Below are 19286 nucleotides of genomic sequence, written 5' to 3' on the forward strand. Positions count from 1 at the left end.
GACAGGGGGCAGCGCCCCAACCCGAATGGCCCTGCTTCTGTTGCGTGACAGGGGGTGGCACCGCAACCTCCCCATTGACCCTGCCTTGAGTGTGACAGGGGGCGGTGCCCCAACCCCAAAATCGGCCCTACCCTGAGCGTGACTGAGGGTGGCATCGCAACCTCCTGATCCGCCCTGCTCTGTGCATGACAGGGGGCGGCGCCCCAACTCCCCAATCGGCCCTGCTCTGAGCCTGACCAGGGGCTGCACCTAGGGATTGGGCATGCCCTCTGCCACCCGGGAGCAGGCCTAAGCCAGCAGGTCGTTATCTCCCGAGGGGTCCCAGACTGCGAGAGGGCACAAGCCGGGCTGGGGGACCCCCCCACCCCCCAGTGCACAAATTTTTGTGCACCGGGCCTCTAGTATATTTATAAAAATGAACAAAGTCTCCATTACCATTATTACTGAAGATATAGAGCAGGATTGCTCGTATTTTATCATAATTGTCGTGGTTTTTGTTGAGCAGAACTGGCAAGAGCACTCGCATGGAATCCTTCACCTTCTGTCCTTCTGCATCAGTTCCCAGCGCCAGGTCCTTATTGAAAATGACACAGTCAGTGGTCCATAACCCAAGTTCATTTCAGTTAAAAATGTTGCTAAATTTTTTAAAAAAATGTTTTTATTAATTTCAGGGAGAGAAGAAAGAGGGAGAAACAGAAATATCGATGAGAGAGAAGATCCATCGGCTGCCTCCTGCAGGACCCCCACTGGGGACTGGGCCCGTAACCCCGGCATGTGCCCTGACCAGGAATCGAACCAGCTCTTCTTGGTGCATGGGTTGATGCTTCACCACTGAGCACACCAGCTGGGAAAAATCTTGCTAAATTTTAATGGTATACTGATGACATTTCACAGGAAAATGTGGGCATCACTTGCAAACTTCTGATTGCAGGAAGTGCAAAAAGTCAAAAAATAATTCAGAGAAAAAGAAAACCATCACCATAAACCTGTGTGATGACCAGGGTGGCCATGACCACATGCGGCTCCTGTGCACTTGAAGTGTGCCTAGTGGGAATTAAGATGTGCACTGCAGAGGAGCCTCCTTAACAGATTCAATGTGCCTGTGCAGTGCTCTGCAGGATGCTACGTTCAATGCTGCACCCTGAGAAAGGCCTGCCAACAATGCTACCTGGAACAATGCTCCAAACACTCAAATCATCCCATTCAATCAAAAATGCATCATCACAAACTAGGAGGGACTTGCTTACTATTGATACCATATATAGCTACTTGTTAAAATTGGTGGGGCATGACGTATTCAATATGACCTAGGTGAGTCCCCTTCTAAGAGAGATTCTGTGATCCTGGACACACTGTATTGAGCAAAGTTAGGTTTTATCTTAGAAAGATCACTCAAGAAATCTATTACGAACATAGGTATTTCTGACTGTACATACCTGTTCAGTTTTGCAGAGCTTTTCTATATTAGACTTGAATTTACTCATGCAATCTTCTGCTATGTTAAGATGAACAACTTGCTGAAAAACAACAAAAAAATCAATAATTTAAAGCAGTGATTTTTCAACTGGTGTGCCACAGCACACTGGTGTGCCGCAGAATGTTTCAAACATGCAATACCTGATTATTTAATCAGGAGCACTGACCTCTTTTCCCTTAGATTGTCAAATAAAAAAAGTGACAACAGCCTACACAACAATAGCCGTCTGGTGTGAATGAATCAAAATTATACCTTTTTTTCCCAGATGAAAAAGGTTGAAAATCACTGATTTAAAGCATTTCACTTTTTTTTGGTGTGCAATGTTAAACTTTGAAATTGGCCTGAAGGGAAGTATGGGTTTGGATGGAAAGGAAGTACCACCATGTACACCAAAGGGAAACAACTCAAAAAAAGGAGGGAAAAGTGAGAATTAACATGATCTACAGGGGACAATCAATGGACAGCAAGAAATAAAATGAAAGGCCCGGCTGGTGTAGCTCAGTGGTTGAGCATCGACTCATGAACCAGGAGGTCACAGTTCAATTCCTGGTCAGGGCACATGCCAGGGTTGTGGGCTTGAGCCCCAGTAGGGGGTGTGCAGGAGGAAGCTATGGATGATTATCATCATTGATGTTTCTATCACTCTCTCCCTCTCCCTTCCTTTTTGAAATCAATGAAAACATATTTGAAAAAAATTAAATAAAATGAAAGGATTGAATTTGTGTTGGGTTTCTGAGTAACAAAAAATAAGGCGGGGAAACAAAAGTCCAGTCCTTAAAGTCCAGCAGAAAAAGTCTGAATTTACATTATTAGTTCTTAATTAGGGTGCAATACGATAAAAATTTTGTAAAAATTATTCCAATAATAACTCGTAAGAATAACTGGGACAGCAATTTATCTGCCCACATAGTTTAACTACTCTTAAATCTATTAATTTAAAGAACCAAGTAGAATAACAATCACAGTTGAACCAATGTTGACTTTTCTTATTAAGTTGATAAATGCTAAACATTCTCTGTATGGCTATCTTAGACAAAGATATAAAGAAGTTTAAGCTGGATATGGATAAATCTAGATTATATATAGAGAGAATACTATTGGAAAGCTTAGTTTACTTGGGGTATTTCTCAGAACTAGAATAAGGTTTTACAGGAAAACTAACACCAAGTATTCCATGACACCCACTGCTACACCTGACTACAGAACTAGGTGGTTTAATAAATAAGGTATCTCACATACAGTACTCTCACCTTAGTAATCTGTTTTCGGAAATGTGGCATCTTTTTCATTAGTTGGGCAAGAGCACTAAGTGATGTCTAGGAAAAAATCAAACATTTTAAAATTAAACTTATGATGCAGTTATTCTATATAACAACTTCATCATTTTGAAAGTTAAATAAGACTCATTCTTACCTTTCCTTCTGTTGCTTTCTTTGTTGATGAAATTTCCTTCATAAGCTTGGGAATTTCCCTGTCAAATTGAGAGAATTCTTTAAATTTCTAAGGTGTAATTCTTTACAGAGACATTTTAAGATTACAAGCTGTACTTTCATGTATTTAATCTCCAAAAAATATGAAATAAAAATTAAAATAGATTCACGTACTCTAATACAACTGCAATATGCCGGTGTCGAATTCTGACCCAGAGGTCATCATCTTCTTCAAGGATCGCCTCCTTTTCTTTCCCATCAGTTTTATATCTACAAGTAGACACAAGTAAAAACTTTTAATTATTTCCCCCCCAGAAAAGTTGAAGAAACATTTTTGCACACAATAATTTTAAGACACAGTTCAAGAACTGAAGAGTACATATCCACTATTTTTGGTGGAAAATGAATAAATACCTACTCAAAACTAAGGCTTATTGCAACCCTTACATTAAAAATCAAAGTGCTACTAAGCCGGTGGTTGTGAATCAACCTATGAACCAGGAGATCAGGACTGGATTCCCAGTCAGGGCACATGCCTGGGTTGTGGGCTCAATCCCCAGTAGGGGCATACAGAAGGCAGCCGATCAATGATTCTCTCTCATCATTGATGTTTATCTCTCTCTCTCCCTCTCCTCTCCTCTCTCTGAAATCAATGAAAACACATTTTTAAAAAGCCAAGAAGTTAATCCTACTAAGACATTTTTACTGTCAAATGTTAGAGTTAGCCGTCGTTATAGAGTTTTAGGTTAGCAAAATAGTATTCTATAAAACAAAAATTCAACATTCTACAATCAACTTTAAGAACAAGACTGTGGCCCTTGCTGGTTTGACTCAGTGGCTACAGCGTTGGCCTGCAGACTGAAGAGTCTTGGGTTCGATTCTGGTCAAGGGCACATGCCCAGACTGTAGGCTCAATCTCCAGTTGGGGGTGTGCAGGAAGCAGCCAATGATTCTCTCTCATCATTGATGTTTCTATCTCTCTCTCCCTCTCCTTTTCTCTCTAAAATCAATAAATATACATTAAAAAAAGGAGGAGGAGGAGGAGGAGGAGGAGGAGGAGGAGGAGGAGGAGACGACTGTGTGCCCTGGTTGGCTCAGTGTGGCTCAGTTGGTTGGGCGTCATCCCATGCCAGTTTGATTCTCTGGTCAGGGCACATGCCCAGGTTGTGGACTCGAATTCCTGGTAGGGTGTGTGTGGGAGGCAGCCCATTGTTATTTCCCTTTCTCATCAATATTTCTCTCTCTCCCTCCATTCCTCTCTCTCAAAATCAATTAAAAATACTTAAAGAACAAGACTGAGTATACTAATAATTTTTATTCTAATTGCTTAAACACAATTTTGATGTTCTGATAACCATTAGCACAACTATCAATCATCCACTAAGTGAAGAACAGAAATGTTTGAAGTTGTTTCAGAGTTGGTACAAAATTCACAAACATATATCATTTGTTTGTATATTCTTCTTCCTAAAACCCTATAAAATCATCTCCTTTTAAGAATGGGAAAGGGCCTGAAACCTATATAATTTTATTAACCATGTCACCACAATAAGTTCAACTTAAAAAAAAGAATGGGTAAGGAAATGAGAGAAAAACAAATGTAGTCATAAAAAATTGTGATTGCTTTAATGAGTTCTACTAAAGTGAGCAGCAAGTCACGGGGTTCATGAAATTACTTAAAATAGGTTTCCTGACTGCTTCCCCAAACTTTCTCCCTTCTTTTTATACAGATAGCCTCCTTCCATATGGGGAGCTGAGGAGATTCAATCATCCTGGGGACTGGGATTATCCTGAGCCAAGATTAGAAAGAACAGCACTGAGCTCTCCCAGCTCTGAACTGTGGACAATAAATGCTGACTTCTGCTGTATGAATACAATTATTTCCATAGCCCCAAAATATTACAGGTCCCGCCTATAAAGCCATCTACCTATGTGGTCTTAATTACAGATGCCTATAGAGTGAGTGTGCTTAATTATAAGGCTGCACCTAAGGATAACAGCCCTTTCGTCACTGAAATGCCACTTGTAGTTACCGAGTATCTTCAACCTTTGATTTATAAACAAAATTAAGGTACTTAGCATTTCCTGCTTTGTATTCTATTTCCATTAAAAATTCTGACACAGCACAAACCACAGGGAATTCATGCCTCCATCTAGTCTTGCTTACTCTTGGACTACTTTTTTTTTTTTATTAAATATATTTTATTGATTTTTTACAGAGAGGAAGGGAGAGGGATAGAGAGTTAGAAACATCGATGAGAGAGAAACATCGATAAGCTGCCTCCTGCACACCTTCTACTGGGGATGTGCCCGCAATCAAGGTACATGCCCTTGACCGGAATCGAACCTGGGACCTTTCAGTCCACAGGCCGACACTCTGTCCACTGAGCCAAACCGGTTAGGGCTCTTGGACTTCTTTCATTCATAAAAAAGTATTGATTTTTAAAAAAATAAATCTCTCTCTTACTCTTAAAAAAATTAAACCTTGCTTTGCTTGCTAGCAAACCTAGGAAGATAAGTATTTTAAATACTTGGTCAAAGCTAATATAATTTATGAAAAGTACCCATTACTTGAGCTCTTTGTGCTACACACTGCATAATGTCTGAAGTGTATGTCTAAAGTCTGAAACCAAATTCTTTAGTGTTCATCAGTTTAATTCTTTTGTAAATTTCTTAAGTAATGCAGGGTTAGAGACCTAAAGGATGAGAGGTAATAATAATCTCTTTTGAAAATTCTGAATAAACTGCTTGAAGCTACTTTTAAATTAGAAAAAATAGCTATGTTGATTTCTGTATGTCATCTAATAAAACAAATAGACAAAGCCTGAGTTTGACCAATATGCAAATAAAAATATAAGAGGGGGAAAAAAAAGAAAAAATATGTAAGAAAGAAAAATACAAAATTAATTTAATAATATTTGGTTTAAGAAAAAATACTAAGTATAATTATCATAAGTGTTTGGATATTTTTAATCTATTAAAATTACTAAATTAAACCTAAAATTTCAGAAAACTAATTTTCACTTTTTTCTACTATACTCAAGCAAATACACCAAAAAAGCTTCAAAGTCATCAAATTACCCATTAACTTACAAGGTTAAGACATTTTAAATATATTCTGATTATAGGAGAAGAGAAGGATAAAGGCCCTGAATAAAAAAGGTTACAGAGACTTTAGATTTCTAGTGCCTACAAGAACCATTAATTGCTCATATCTTATCCTGTTTATTTATGCCCCTTAGATGCCCTTGGAGTTATACTTGCTTGTATGTATCATTCTCAATCGGCAGTAGATCATATGCCATTGCCTGAAACGTCAGTTCATGCAGGACAGTGGACACAGGATCAAAGCCACGGTCAATTATTATGAGCTGGGAATGAGTTTTACCCTGAAATAACAAGATAAAATTATCTTAAGAAACTTCCATTTCTTTATGTGAACACATTTTTATACTATCTTAGAAAACAAAGGCAGACTTTTCCTAAGTTCTGTCATTATATATTAAAAAGGAAAAAGCTGAGTGGCACAGTAGGGGTTAGGGGAGGAACCAAACTACAAAACCAAAAGTTTTCATAATTAGATTGAGGATATGCTCAATATTGTGAACATTCCTTTTAAAAAATAACATTTGGCTTGCATTAAGTCTATTTTCTTAGGAGTTCAGCTCCATAAGCACTAAAACTAACAAATTATGAAAAGTAGCCATTACTTGAGCTCTTTGCTAAGTAGGAAGTACATATATTAGTTAATTCTTATATAGCAACCCTAATGGACAAGTATTCTCATCTCCATTTGACAATGAGGGCAGAAAGGCTTAAATAACTTGCCCAAATCACATAGCTAGTAAGTGGCAGAATGGAGATTCAAACCCAGGTCAGATTCACTCCACAGCCTGTGCTCTTAACCATCATGCTATTTAAAAAGATAATACTGATACCAGCTAAGATGCTAAATCTTAATGAAAGCCTTATTTTCATTCATTCACAAGCAGCATTAATCATTAAACAGTGAATAGTGCTGGGAAAAATAATTGTTAATATCAATATCTTTCATACGTTATTTTAAGAAGTTATAAATTATTTGGATTATTCAAAGCAGTAAGATACCTACAACTCATTAGACAAACATTTCCTATTTATTTACATACAGCAGAGGTAAATTACATAGGCTAGATCTTTGAAAAGAGTTTAATTAACTATTCACTCATTTAAATAAACCTTATGGTCTACTGGTTAAGAGCACATCCTCTGGGAATCAGATAGATGTGGGTTTGAGTGCAGCCTTGACCACTTTCTTGCTGTATGACTGGGTAAATTGCTTCACTTGTTAATAATATCTCAGTATTCTCACTGTAAAATATAATAAGAACCTTGCTTATAAGATCATTATAAAGATTAAACGTAATTATACCATGAAACACTTAGAACACCCTGGCACTGCATGAGCCCTCAATACACGTACGTTCGGAGTCTTCAGAAACATGAACAGGAAAAACAACTGCTATATCGGGGCTCAGGGTATGGGAGGATGTGGGAAGAAGCCTCACTTGACCTGAAGTCAGGAAAGGCTTCAAAAAGGAGCTGACACTTTATCAAGTCCTTGAGTAAGGAAAGAAAGGTATCAAGCATTTGAAAGAAAGTGTAGTTTTCAGGAAGGAAGAATGGAAAAGATGAGTTTTATTTATGTATTTTTGTGGATTTTGCCTTTTTTTCACTGAAATCATGAAGGAACAAAGGATATTTACTAATATATTGATTGTATATCTCTTCCCTCATTCAATAAACATTTACTGACTACTTACTATGCTATGTGTACTGAGCCATTGTCTTCATAACTACAACCAAAACAGCTTTCGCTAGCCCTCCAAAGCAAAAACTAGTAACTTTTAAATTTCTAAACTAACAATATGTCTAAGCTATAAACCCTCCATTCTAGCCAAGGTGTTAGATGTGAATTTTGCCTTTTTCTCTAGGCCTCTGCCCAAAATAGCCTGTTATCCAAGCAATACAATTCCTCTTCTATCACTTACACTCATTCTTGAAGCGCAAGGGCCTCTTCCTCCAGGATGCCTTCCAGAACGCCAGTAGAATCAGAGTGAGCCCCAGCCTATGTTCCCATTACATCCTCTGTATCCTTCTCATTCCACTTATCACACAGCATCGTAATTGATGGTTTCCTTAACCATCTCCTCTTCTCAACAATCTAGTTTCTTCCTTAGCTACTGTAATATGGCTTCCCTGCCCTCTGGCACCACCTCTGTCAGGATCTTCATTTTCCAACCACGCCTAAATGCTGGTGTTCCCTGGGTTTGGATCTTACTCTTTGATTACTTTATTCTATCTTCATAAGATAGTAACAGTTGCCAATCATTAAACTACCATATGTGCCAAACACATGTTAACTCACCTAATCTTCATACCAACCAAGCAAGGCATATGTTATATTATCCATTTCACAAATAAAAATACAACTCAGAATAGATAATCTTGTCCAAGGTCACAGAGCTAGTAATAACAGGAGTAACTGTATTTATTGACTGTTTATTCTAAGAATTTATATATATTAACTCATTTAACCCTCTCACTGCTTTATAAAATAGGTATTATCTCATTATTCCCAATTTGTAGATAAGAAAACTTAGGCATAGAAAAGTTACATAATTTTCCCAAATTGACATATCTATTAATTAAATGGCAGACCAGGATTTGGACACAGTAACTGCAAAACCCATATCTTCCCCCCTAAACCCCACTGTGTACTACAGTTTCCACTACCATCTATATTAATGATTCTCAAATCAATATTGGGGATCTATGTTAATGATTCCCAAATCAATATTGAAAAATAAACAATAGCTTCATTGGTTTATAAAGAAATAAGTCAGACTTTATGCATAATCACTATCTGCCTTATATACATTACCTTTATTAGGCTCTTTTCATCAGTCTTGTAGTAGTTTTCAAGTTTTTTTTCAACAAGTTGGGCAAGTTTACTGGCATTATTTAGAGGTTTACTAGAAATGGAAAAAATGTTCACTTATCTTTCTTTCAAGACACTTTACAATATCATAAAGTTGAATTTTAAAATTAAACCATGCAATTTATTAATTTAATAAATTTTATAAAATGGAAAACTTCAGATAATATATCAAATATGTTATACTAATTTTGTCTGGATTTTATAAATGTAAACCTTATTGTATGTGCTTTAGATTTTTTTTTGGCACATACATCAAATTTATTCATTTTAGTTCTCTCTATATATATGTCTATCAAATAATTATACTGGATGCTATATATTCATTCCCATTCCTCTAAAGATGGGTATTTAAATCATTCTCAATTCTATCCTATCCTATTGCAAACAACACTGAAATAAACATCTTTGTACATATATCGCCATGAACATGTTTCTCGCGATACATTACATCTAAAAGTATAATTGCTGGGCCCTAGCTGGTGTGGCTCAGTTGGTTAGAATGTTGTCACAGATTTGATTCCCAGTCAGGGCACATATGGGAGGAAAGTGACAGATGTTTCTCTCTCACATCAATGTTTCTCTCTCCTTCTCCCTCCCTTCCTCTGAATCAATGAAAAACATATCCTTGGGTGAGAATAAAAAAATAATAATAATAAATAATATATAAAATAATAAATGTCAGACTGTATAGCTCCTATATGACAACAAAGACATTTCCTTTAAGTATTCCTTAAACTCATGAAAAAAAATGCTTGTCAATCATACCAAATTTAAGCGCTGAAATTCAGTAACAGAGGCTCTTACTCTGAAATTTAAACCTCACACTTTCAATATGTAATTACAGCACAATCTTACAAGGAAAATTCTGCTGACTAATCCACCTAGCACAGACATTACTTACCTCTATACTGGAGAGCAAATAGAAAACATAACATGAACAGACACTATTAAGTGCCTTACCTTTTATACCTTACTCCAGGATTTTCATCAAGGCTAGCACATACGGTAACTATCTGCTCAGCCATAGCTTCCATTACAGCATCTTTTCCATTTGCATTACTGGGATCTGGACTGTAACAGTAATAGAATGCATCTGGTACATCAAGAGTGTATACCTACGTGAGGCCAAAAAAAGTTACACTGTCAATGTGGAGACTTGATTTACAAAAATATATCAAGAAAAATGCGGCTATTATTTGGGCCATTAAAAAAAATACTTGCACTAACCATGCTGTTTTCTGAAACAACTGTGTCTTTACCTTAATCAAATCTCATTTTCTCTGTCATTTGGATTTCACCCTTTCCTTTCTCACTCTCCTTTCCTGCTTAGTCTACCTCTTTCCTTCAGTTCTTGTTTCATAAACAGATAGCACTGTTTGCTTTTCACTACCTCTGCAACAGCTGAAGGAATCTGAGGTAGTCAAACTAAAATAAAAATCTAATAACTGGGCCAGCCGATGTGGCTCAGTGGTTTAGTGTCAACCCATGCAGAAAGAGGTCGCCGACTTCGATTCCCGGTAAGGGGCGTGTAGGAGGCAGCCTATCAATGATGCATTGATGTTTTTATCTCTCTCTCCCCTCTTCTCTCTCTAAAGTTAATTTTGAAAAAGATCTAATACCTAGCACAAAGAAATACAACAAAGCCAAAATTGGTCTATAAATTTGCATACACTAAAAATCTTCTAGAGAATAACCTAGAAATTTTCCATAGCTGATATATATCTTTAGCTTATATTCTTCATGTCCTTAAAATAGAGATATACTTCCTAATAAGACACAACAATGTGCCATTGGTCTTATCATATATACTCTGACCTTACAGACATATTTATTCAACTAACAAAAGCATTTACTTATGTGCAAAGAATAGGATTAGAGATTTACTATTATTGTGTTATTTGAAGAATATGAAAGAAGAAGCTCTCTAATTAGGGTTGAGAGTTCCTCACTAAACTAATTTTTATTTTCTTAAAAACAACTGTGATCCCTCCTGGCCTAAGATAATGAATTGAGTGTAAAAGTAGGTATGTAAAACCATTGTAGGTTAACTGATGAATTATGAATCAACTTCCTTGCATTTCCTTTCACACACAGTCATTCATTCCTCTGCACCTAAGCCGTCACAACCAGCAGCTGCCTGAACATGGACTGAGATTCAGCTGTAGTTGAACCTTGTGTGTGTGCTGCTCAGCCATCTAATAAAGGTTGTATTCAAAATCGTTTGATCTCATAATCCGTGCTATAAAACTTGACATACACAGGACCTAGTGGCAGATGTGAAATTTAAGCTCCACTTTCATTATTAATGTTATATTCTAATAAAGCACTCATATTCTTCCCTTCATCATGGGAAATGTTTATTTGTGGACTATTCAAAATTCACCAAATACATAATAAATAAAACATTACAAATATATAAGGTATATAAGTAAAATATACCTTATTAACAAATAAGCTCATAAAACAAAATTTTAAAATCTATTATGAACTAAAATTTAAAAAAAAACAACAGAAAGTACCTGAGATTCAAGTGGAATGAAGGAAATATTTATTTCTTTACATCTTCTTATTGACTTGGAGCAAGAAGACTTAATTTTGTTAAAGAGACTATCAGGGCAAACTGAGAGGAAAAAAAGAAAAAAAATCAAAGCATATAACTCCATCTAAATTTTTTCTCTTTTGGATAAATCATTCTAACACCTAGGAACATTTATTTTACATATAAATTACTGACTTTTATAATGTAATTTATCATGAGAACAGAAATAATACATAAATATTGTTCTTCACTTTACAGAGCAGATGTACTCTAGTCAAGAGGGACTTTCCAGAAATTCTGTTTTCACCATTCATATCCACCATAACCTAAAACATATTTCCTTAGATAGCTGCTAACACCGCAAACTAAAACTGTCAGGAAGGAAAATAAAATCTTAACTCATGACTTAACAAAATTTTCTAGGATTTTCAGAACTTCTTAAGAGTTTGCACTACTTTTCTAAGTTGGCCACTAGGTGTAACCATACCACACAAACTGTTAATTCTTCTTTAATTAAAAGAACTTCTCTGATGTCAGGAAATTCTAAACTAGTAAGTTCTGGACCTTAGAGCCCATTTTTTTTCTTCCCCTTTTTAACCTACCTGTTTACAGTTCCATTAAATCTAGGTTAGAATATCAGCCATTGGCTCCTAACATGGAGTGGCTTTTAAATGGAGTTGTTTAGCCTCAAGATTCCCTAAGTTAAAAGAGGCTTCACATTCATTAAAATTTATCAAATTTCATAGACATGAATTTCTGTATAAGGCTACCTAAGTGACAAATACTTATGGGATAACATTTTTTTAAAAATGCAAACTACTAGTAGGCATGACATAAATAATAAGTAACAGGAATAATAATATACTACTTAAAATAATAGCAGAGACCAAGACCTAACTTAGATCAATGACATTTATATTTTGCAATGTAATTACGTAATATAATAACATAAAGCAGAATAAGATGTGTCTCTGGACTTCTCTGTATTCTTTCCTTTAGGTGCTTTCTATCTGAACATATGACATAGTAAGAGAAATGTGATTGATTTTCTCCCTTACTACTTGCCAAACAGGGGCAAGTTCTCTAGTGCCCTCCCAAAGGGTCTTATTTCTTATTATATAATCAAATCCCCAATTGAAACTTCAATTTAAAAAAGAATTCTTCTTGTCGTCAGCACGTAATTTGCAGGATGGCCTCTCCACCAGCCCTCCACCTCTGTATACCAGCAAAAATGATTCTTTTGAAACTAGTTTGGGATGATTTCTTTAATTTTCTATCACTTTATCATGAATTAGGATATATATGATTATATATTTTTTATTTTTTGTAACCTAATTAGAATAAGTAGAAAGTCACTAACATTGGCATGTATAAGGATTTTAAATAATGAAGCAATGACTTTTACAAAGCTACTTACAGTCAGTGAAGTATATGTATGCCGCTTTATATTTACTCTCCGACTTACTTGGAAAGTCACGTAAAAAACAGTCTACAGACTTAAAAAAAAAGTTAGATGTCAATATGTATTTTATTAAATACTAATTTAAGTATACTAGCTTTTGAGATAACTGAGATTATTTCATTTCAATGATAAAATAAAACCTTAACTGTATAAAAGTTTAATTTATAAACTTATTTTGTAAGATGCTATGTTGTTTAGCCAGTGGCAGCTAGAAACCTACTAAGATCAAGGTGATATGTATGAACAGAGGCTATTTGGCGAGAAGATCTAGGAATGACCCATCACGTGGCTGGGAAGCTGCAGCAACACAGAAGACAAGACCACTGAAAACAATAGATGAAGAAACTGAAAGTCAGCGAACATACTCGAAGTATTAGCCACACAGATACTGAAACCTCTGAGACCACCACTGGAGAAGTGTTGAAGAGAGTGACAGTGAGCTAGCAGCTGAAACTGTCAAGAGATTAGAATGAAAACCCAGAAGAGAGTAGATGACTGCAAGAAGGAGGAATAGGAAGTAATACAGTGTGGTGGAATCTGACTTAACACTGCTAGCTTTAAAGATACAGTGGTCTGAAAGTAAAAAATAACAGAGATTTATTTATTTATTTATTTATTTATTTTTTAAAAAATATTATAATAAGTATTACAAACGGTATTACATATGTGTCCTTCCCCCGCCCCCCCGGCCTTGACAATCCCCTGCCCTCCCTTACCGCCCCCCAGTGTCTTATGTCCATTAGTTATGCTTATATGCATGCATACAAGTCCTTCGGTTGATCTCTTACTCCCCTCCCTTCTGCCCCCAACCCTCTCTGGCCTTCCCACTGCAGTTTGACAATCAGTTTGAGGCAGCTCTGCCTTAACAGAGATTTAATATTCTCTCCTTCCTCTATCCCTTTTTTTCCTTCCGGAACTCCTAGATCCATACTTCTCATAGATCTCATGGATCTATCCTCTAAGTCTCTTTCCCCCATTATTTCCAGGACTTCGTTTTATTTTTGCTTTGAGATAGTCCATTTCTGATCTTCTAGGCCAGTGGTCGGCAAACTGCGGCTCGTGAGCCACATGCGGCTCTTTGGCCCCTTGAGTGTGGCTCTTCCACAAAATACTGACTTCTGCGCATGGGCCACGAAGTTCAATTGCACTGTACGTGTGCGCGCCTGCACGTAGTATTTTGTGGAAGAGCCCCACTCAAGGGGCCAAAGAGCCGCATGTGGCTCTCGAGCCGCAATTTGCCGACCACTGTTCTAGGCTATTATTCAAATTTCAATAGTAATTATCCTCTTCTTCAATTAACTATTTAATTGAGAAATCCTATACTTTTGAGCTTCAGAAAGCTTTTTATGTGATAACTAGAATCTCATTCTGTATACTATTTGTTCAAATTGTCAGCCTTCTCTCCAAGCAGCTACATTTTTGCTAGATGCACATTTTCTTTATTCTTATTGAACTTCCTCTCCCTAGCAGCTTCACCCACTTAGATGGGTGGTTGCTGAATTACAAACCAAAGAAATTCCTTTAACATAAAAAAAATTACACACACACATAAATACATCATGTATGTAGAGAAGTAACTAAGATAAATTGATTAATCCAAGACTATTTCTTTTAAGTACATTTCCATCCTCTTAACAATTATGGCTGAATACGAACTGTAAAAGTAACAAATAATTCAAAGAAACTCTAATAATTTATACAATTAAATTCTGCTTTCATATTTCATGGGGGAGATAGGAATTTTTTCACTTACATATTCTTAGTGAGAAGAGTGCAAATAAAACAATCTTCTAACAGAAATACTTTCCCCTAAGCAAACCAGTTTGTGTCACTATTTTTCCAATAAAGGGTATTTTATTACCTTGATTTTTCTATGAGAAAATCATGTCAACAGTGAAAATATTAAAGAACATACTTTTTAAAGATTCAAAATACTCACCTTTGATGTTGGAGAGATAAAATAAAGAGCTTTCATCTGTCTGACAGGTTCCCGAATCTTATAAATATTCTCCACAACTAACAAAAAAGAAAGTCATTTTTTATAACCAAATATTTATACATTCAAAACATTTTAAAAATAAACTTTATTGTACTTCTTACTTATAAAAATAGAGAAACAGATTTACATATCTTGGGTTTAACCTTTTCTTTGTCTTCATTTGATAAAGTATAGAAGTCTTAAAAACGTGTTTTCCCTAAGGTTAAACTCTGGGCTAAGTGCTCATCATGAGAATAAAACGATAAAGCAGCTATTTCATAGTTAGGTCTACCAGCATAAGCAATCAACAGGCCATGAAGAAACCAAGAAAATGCATTAAAAATTAAAATATGTGTTTATTTTTTAAAAATACTCTACTATAATAATAGCGAGTATGATACCGATACCAGGCTAAGCACTTTACATGAATTATCTGTTAAACGTCATGATAACCTTGTAAGTATTTTACAAATGAAGAAACTGAAGTAACTTGTCCAAGTGACACAGACAGAAAGGCAAACAGACAGAATTCCCACGCAGACCTGTCCAACTCCAGAGCCCCAGTTTTTAACTATAGTTCTATATATCCTTTAAATGATTCCCAAATTAACTCTTATTCTTTTAAAACCATACATTAGTATTATAAAGTATAAAAACAAAACCAAAAAAACACAGTAAACCTAGGGAACTCTGGAGGACAGTCCAGAGGAATGTGCTCCATGGTATACAGTCCTACAAAATGCTCTTCAACAAAAGCTTTCTGTGGCCAAATAAGTTTAGAAAACTGAATACTGTACCTGTACCCGGCGGCATATAAAAAACTCCAAAAAGTCCTAAAGAAACTTGTTTAGCTTTGTTTAATGCTATTTCCCAAACTTACTTGGCCACAGAATCCTTTCATTGAAAAATATCTATAATAATAAAAGCTAATATGCAAATCAATCAAACAGCGGAATGACCACCCAGACGACCACGCTATGACACGCACTGCTGCCAGGCCAGCCAAGGCTGGTGCCATGCCATTGGTGGGGGAAGGGGGGGCTGCCATCGCCCCACGATCGCCCCGCAGAGGGAGGTCCAGGCCACTGGCCTGGGGGGTGATCAATCGAGGGGGAAGCCCGGGTGCCGGCCAGTAGCTGGAGGGAAGCCAGTGCAAGCAGCCAGGGGAAGGAAGGCCTACCCTTGCATAAATTTTGTGCATCAGGCCTCTGCTAGCAATACTGAACAAACAGTAAGAAACAGTAATAGTCTACAAAAATTCAGTAAAACCTCCTTATAGTGCAAAATGGTTCTGTAGTTTCATAGTACTTTCACACTTATTACCAAATGGTTCTCACTCTAGTTGCACATCAGAATATCCTCTGAGAACTTAAAAAACTTAAGTGGCTTATCCATATTACACTTATCCAACAACAGTGAAATCAAGGCTTTCATCTTCTGATTTCTAGTTTAGAGCTTTTTCCACTGAAGGTAGTAAAGACTGCAAACTGAATATGTAACCAACAATAAAAGATTATTTTATATATAAATATCAAAAAGTAAATATTATTGCCCTGGCCAGTGTGGCTCAGTTGGTTGGATCGTTGCTTCATACACCAAAAGGTGACCGGTTTGATCCCAAGTTGGAACACCTGTGGGATGCAACCGATCAATGTTTCTCTCCCACAGTGATGATTGTTTGTATGTTTGTTTCCCCTTTTCTCTCTCTCTCTCCGTTCCTCTCTCTAAAATCAATAAATATATCCTGGGATGAGGATTTAAAAGAAAATTATGAGAACTCACTCAACAGGGCAACTGACTTTGTCTTGGCTAGAAGCACTTAAATATATGTCTCAGCTGAGAGGAAAAAAAAGACCTGACTTACAGAGGTTATTCGAAAGACTCACAGAGAAAAAATGTCCAGTGTAATTATTCAGGCTACAGTTATTAAAAACAAACCATACCTCCCTTAGAAACACAATTACTAACTAAAATTTATCAATACTTCAAACTTTCCCAATCACAATAAAAATGTTTTCATGATGAGTATTGGTAACACTTACCAGTTATACCCTCTGCTAGAAGATCTGTCATTTTGCAACATGATGCCAAAAGCTTAGTGGTAAATTCATCTAAAAGCATTATCTTAAATTGAATATAAATGAAAAAATAGTATAAGCATTTGATTGCTAAAAATTCACACAAAATAATTTAATCCATTAAACATATTCAAACTTATAATCCTTTTACAACATAAAATTAAAATGAGGACAGTAGGCAAAATGATCTCAACTCATCTTTTAACAAGCATGACCTAGAGACTGTGTCTTTATATATACATATAGTATTATATACAAAGTGAGCAAATGGAAATTTTCCACTCTGAAGCAGAGAATGTTCAATTTAAATGTATGTTATGTTTAACAAGTTTTCCTAAAATTATAAAATGCCACTTGAAGAATAATTGTTCCAGGCACTGTTCTAAGCATTTTACATGGATTAATTCATTTTAATATTAACAACTACTCTATGAGGTACTACCATCCCCATTTTATAGACAAGGATACAGGGGCGTGGAGAGATCAAGTAATTTGCCCAAGAAGCCACAGCTATTAAGTGAAACTAAGACTTGAACCAAGTGGTTCCAGACTCTATAGCTGATGGAAGTTTAGTAAGGACAATATATTAAAGGTCGATATAAGGGCAATAAAATATGCAAATTCTACCTTCCATTCGTCTTCTTTCTTGCAGTCATCAAACACTGTTGCTTTTATTTCTGAAAAAAAAAAGTAGGAATCTTAACCAACAGTTAGAAATATAATAATAGGATAACTATTCAAAAAGTCCAAGATGGCTGGGAAAATATCCAGTATGAAATTCTGCTAGGCTACATAGAAAGCATATATACTTGTTAAACTCTATGTAAAAATGCAGTTATCTTTAACACCTAACCTATATGGTAACATTGAAACTACATTTTTAAAGTTTTGAGAATAAGAGAATAATAAAAAAGGCTAACACATTTAAGTACATAAACATCTGGAAAATATTTCTGAAAGTGTTATCTAATTTGTTTTTCCCTATTTACTTAAATCCCAAACAAAATGAAAACAAAAAAAAAAACCCATAGGAAAATCCCTAACTAGCCCATTGCTACATTACATCTGACAATCAAAACTGGGTCGGTGGCCCTGGCCAGTTCCATTCCAGTCCAAGGGCACAGACCTGGTTGCAGGTCAGGGCACATGCAGGAGGCAACCAATCTATATGTCTCTCTCACATTGATGTTTCTCTCTTTGTCTCTCCCCCTCCCTTCTACTCCCTCTAAAAATCAAATGGAAAAATCTCCTCAGGTCAGGATTAACAAAAAAATTAATAAATTCAAAAAAGAAGAATTTTTTAAAAAACTGGCTAAGTTTTTTCTTCCTATTTATTATTGATTACAATTTTCAAGAACATGTATCACATTATGATACAAATATTCAGTCTTGATTTATAATAAACTATAATAATAAAATCGTAATATGCTAATTAGACCAGACAAAGCCAGGGCTGCAGGCGCAGGATCAAGGCTGAGAGGGAGGGATCCACGCAGCCACGGCTGCGAAGACTTACTCTTGCACGAATTTCAAGCATCGGGCCTCTAGTTATTAATATGTTCCTTGCAATGGTTTTCAAAACTAATATAGGGTGTGAAAACTACTTCTATAATAGCTGTATCAGGTTTGTTTGTTTTTTAAATAGCTTTACTGACATAATTTGCATACCATATACAGTTGACTTTTGAACAACTCAGGGAGTTAGTGGCACCACCTCCATGGAGTCAAAAATCCCTGTATAGCCCTGACCGGTTTGGCTCAGTGGATAGAGCGTCGGCCTGCAGACTGAAAGGTCCCAGGTTCAATTCCAGTCAAGGGCATGTACCTTGGTTGCGGGCACATCCCCAGTGGGAAGTGTGCAGGAGGCAGCTGATTGATGTTTCCCTCTCGATGTTTCTAACTCTCTATCCCTCCCCCTTCCTCTCTGTAAAAAATCAATAAAATGTATTTTTAAAAAATCCCTGTATAGCCCTGGCTGCTGTTGCTCAGTGGGTTGGAGAACAGTTTCTGCGTAAGGGGTGCTCTGGCCGTCTGAAAGCCAGAGGACCCCGAAATCAGGTTCAATCCCAGTTGGGGCGCCCAGTTGGGGCGCCTATGGAAATAATCGATTAATGTTTCTCTTTCACATCAATGTTCTCTCTTCGCCCCCCGCCGCCCTTTTTATTACCTAATGATATTCCATTGTGTGACCATATCATCACATATTATTTTTCTATGGACATTTGGGTTGTTTTGACTTTTGACTATTTTGTATAGTGCAGCTATGATAACAACTGTGCTCAGAGATTAAAATTTATTAAGTTTTAATATAAGAGGCCTGGCACAGAGTAATTGTTCAAAAC

The 19286-nt window shown here is 36.3% G+C and overlaps 1 protein-coding gene across 4 annotated transcripts in view; it reads right to left on the bottom strand.

Moving 5' to 3' along the window:
• Positions 1-19286, bottom strand: part of STXBP3 (syntaxin binding protein 3) — a 28242-nt gene that overhangs the window by 8015 nt on the left and 941 nt on the right. For all 4 annotated transcript variants that reach the window (XR_002830172.1, XR_002830171.1, XR_001349007.2 and 1 more), the window contains exons 2-14: positions 17572-17621; positions 16909-16990; positions 14828-14904; positions 12844-12922; positions 11407-11507; positions 9848-10002; positions 8831-8921; positions 6172-6296; positions 3082-3177; positions 2891-2948; positions 2728-2793; positions 1437-1517; positions 436-574 (exon numbers count right to left, since the gene is read on the bottom strand). Coding sequence is in view for 1 of the 4 variants with exons in the window: in XM_006092613.3 (XP_006092675.1) it covers positions 436-574; positions 1437-1517; positions 2728-2793; positions 2891-2948; positions 3082-3177; positions 6172-6296; positions 8831-8921; positions 9848-10002; positions 11407-11507; positions 12844-12922; positions 14828-14904; positions 16909-16990; positions 17572-17621 (1200 nt within the window). In the remaining 3 variants the exon portion in view is untranslated. The remainder of the gene's footprint in view (positions 1-435; positions 575-1436; positions 1518-2727; positions 2794-2890; positions 2949-3081; positions 3178-6171; positions 6297-8830; positions 8922-9847; positions 10003-11406; positions 11508-12843; positions 12923-14827; positions 14905-16908; positions 16991-17571; positions 17622-19286) is intronic.

The sequence above is a fragment of the Myotis lucifugus genome, unplaced genomic scaffold (genome assembly GCF_000147115.1).
Source record: "Myotis lucifugus unplaced genomic scaffold, Myoluc2.0 scaffold_101, whole genome shotgun sequence".
Lineage (NCBI taxonomy): Eukaryota > Metazoa > Chordata > Mammalia > Chiroptera > Vespertilionidae > Myotis > Myotis lucifugus.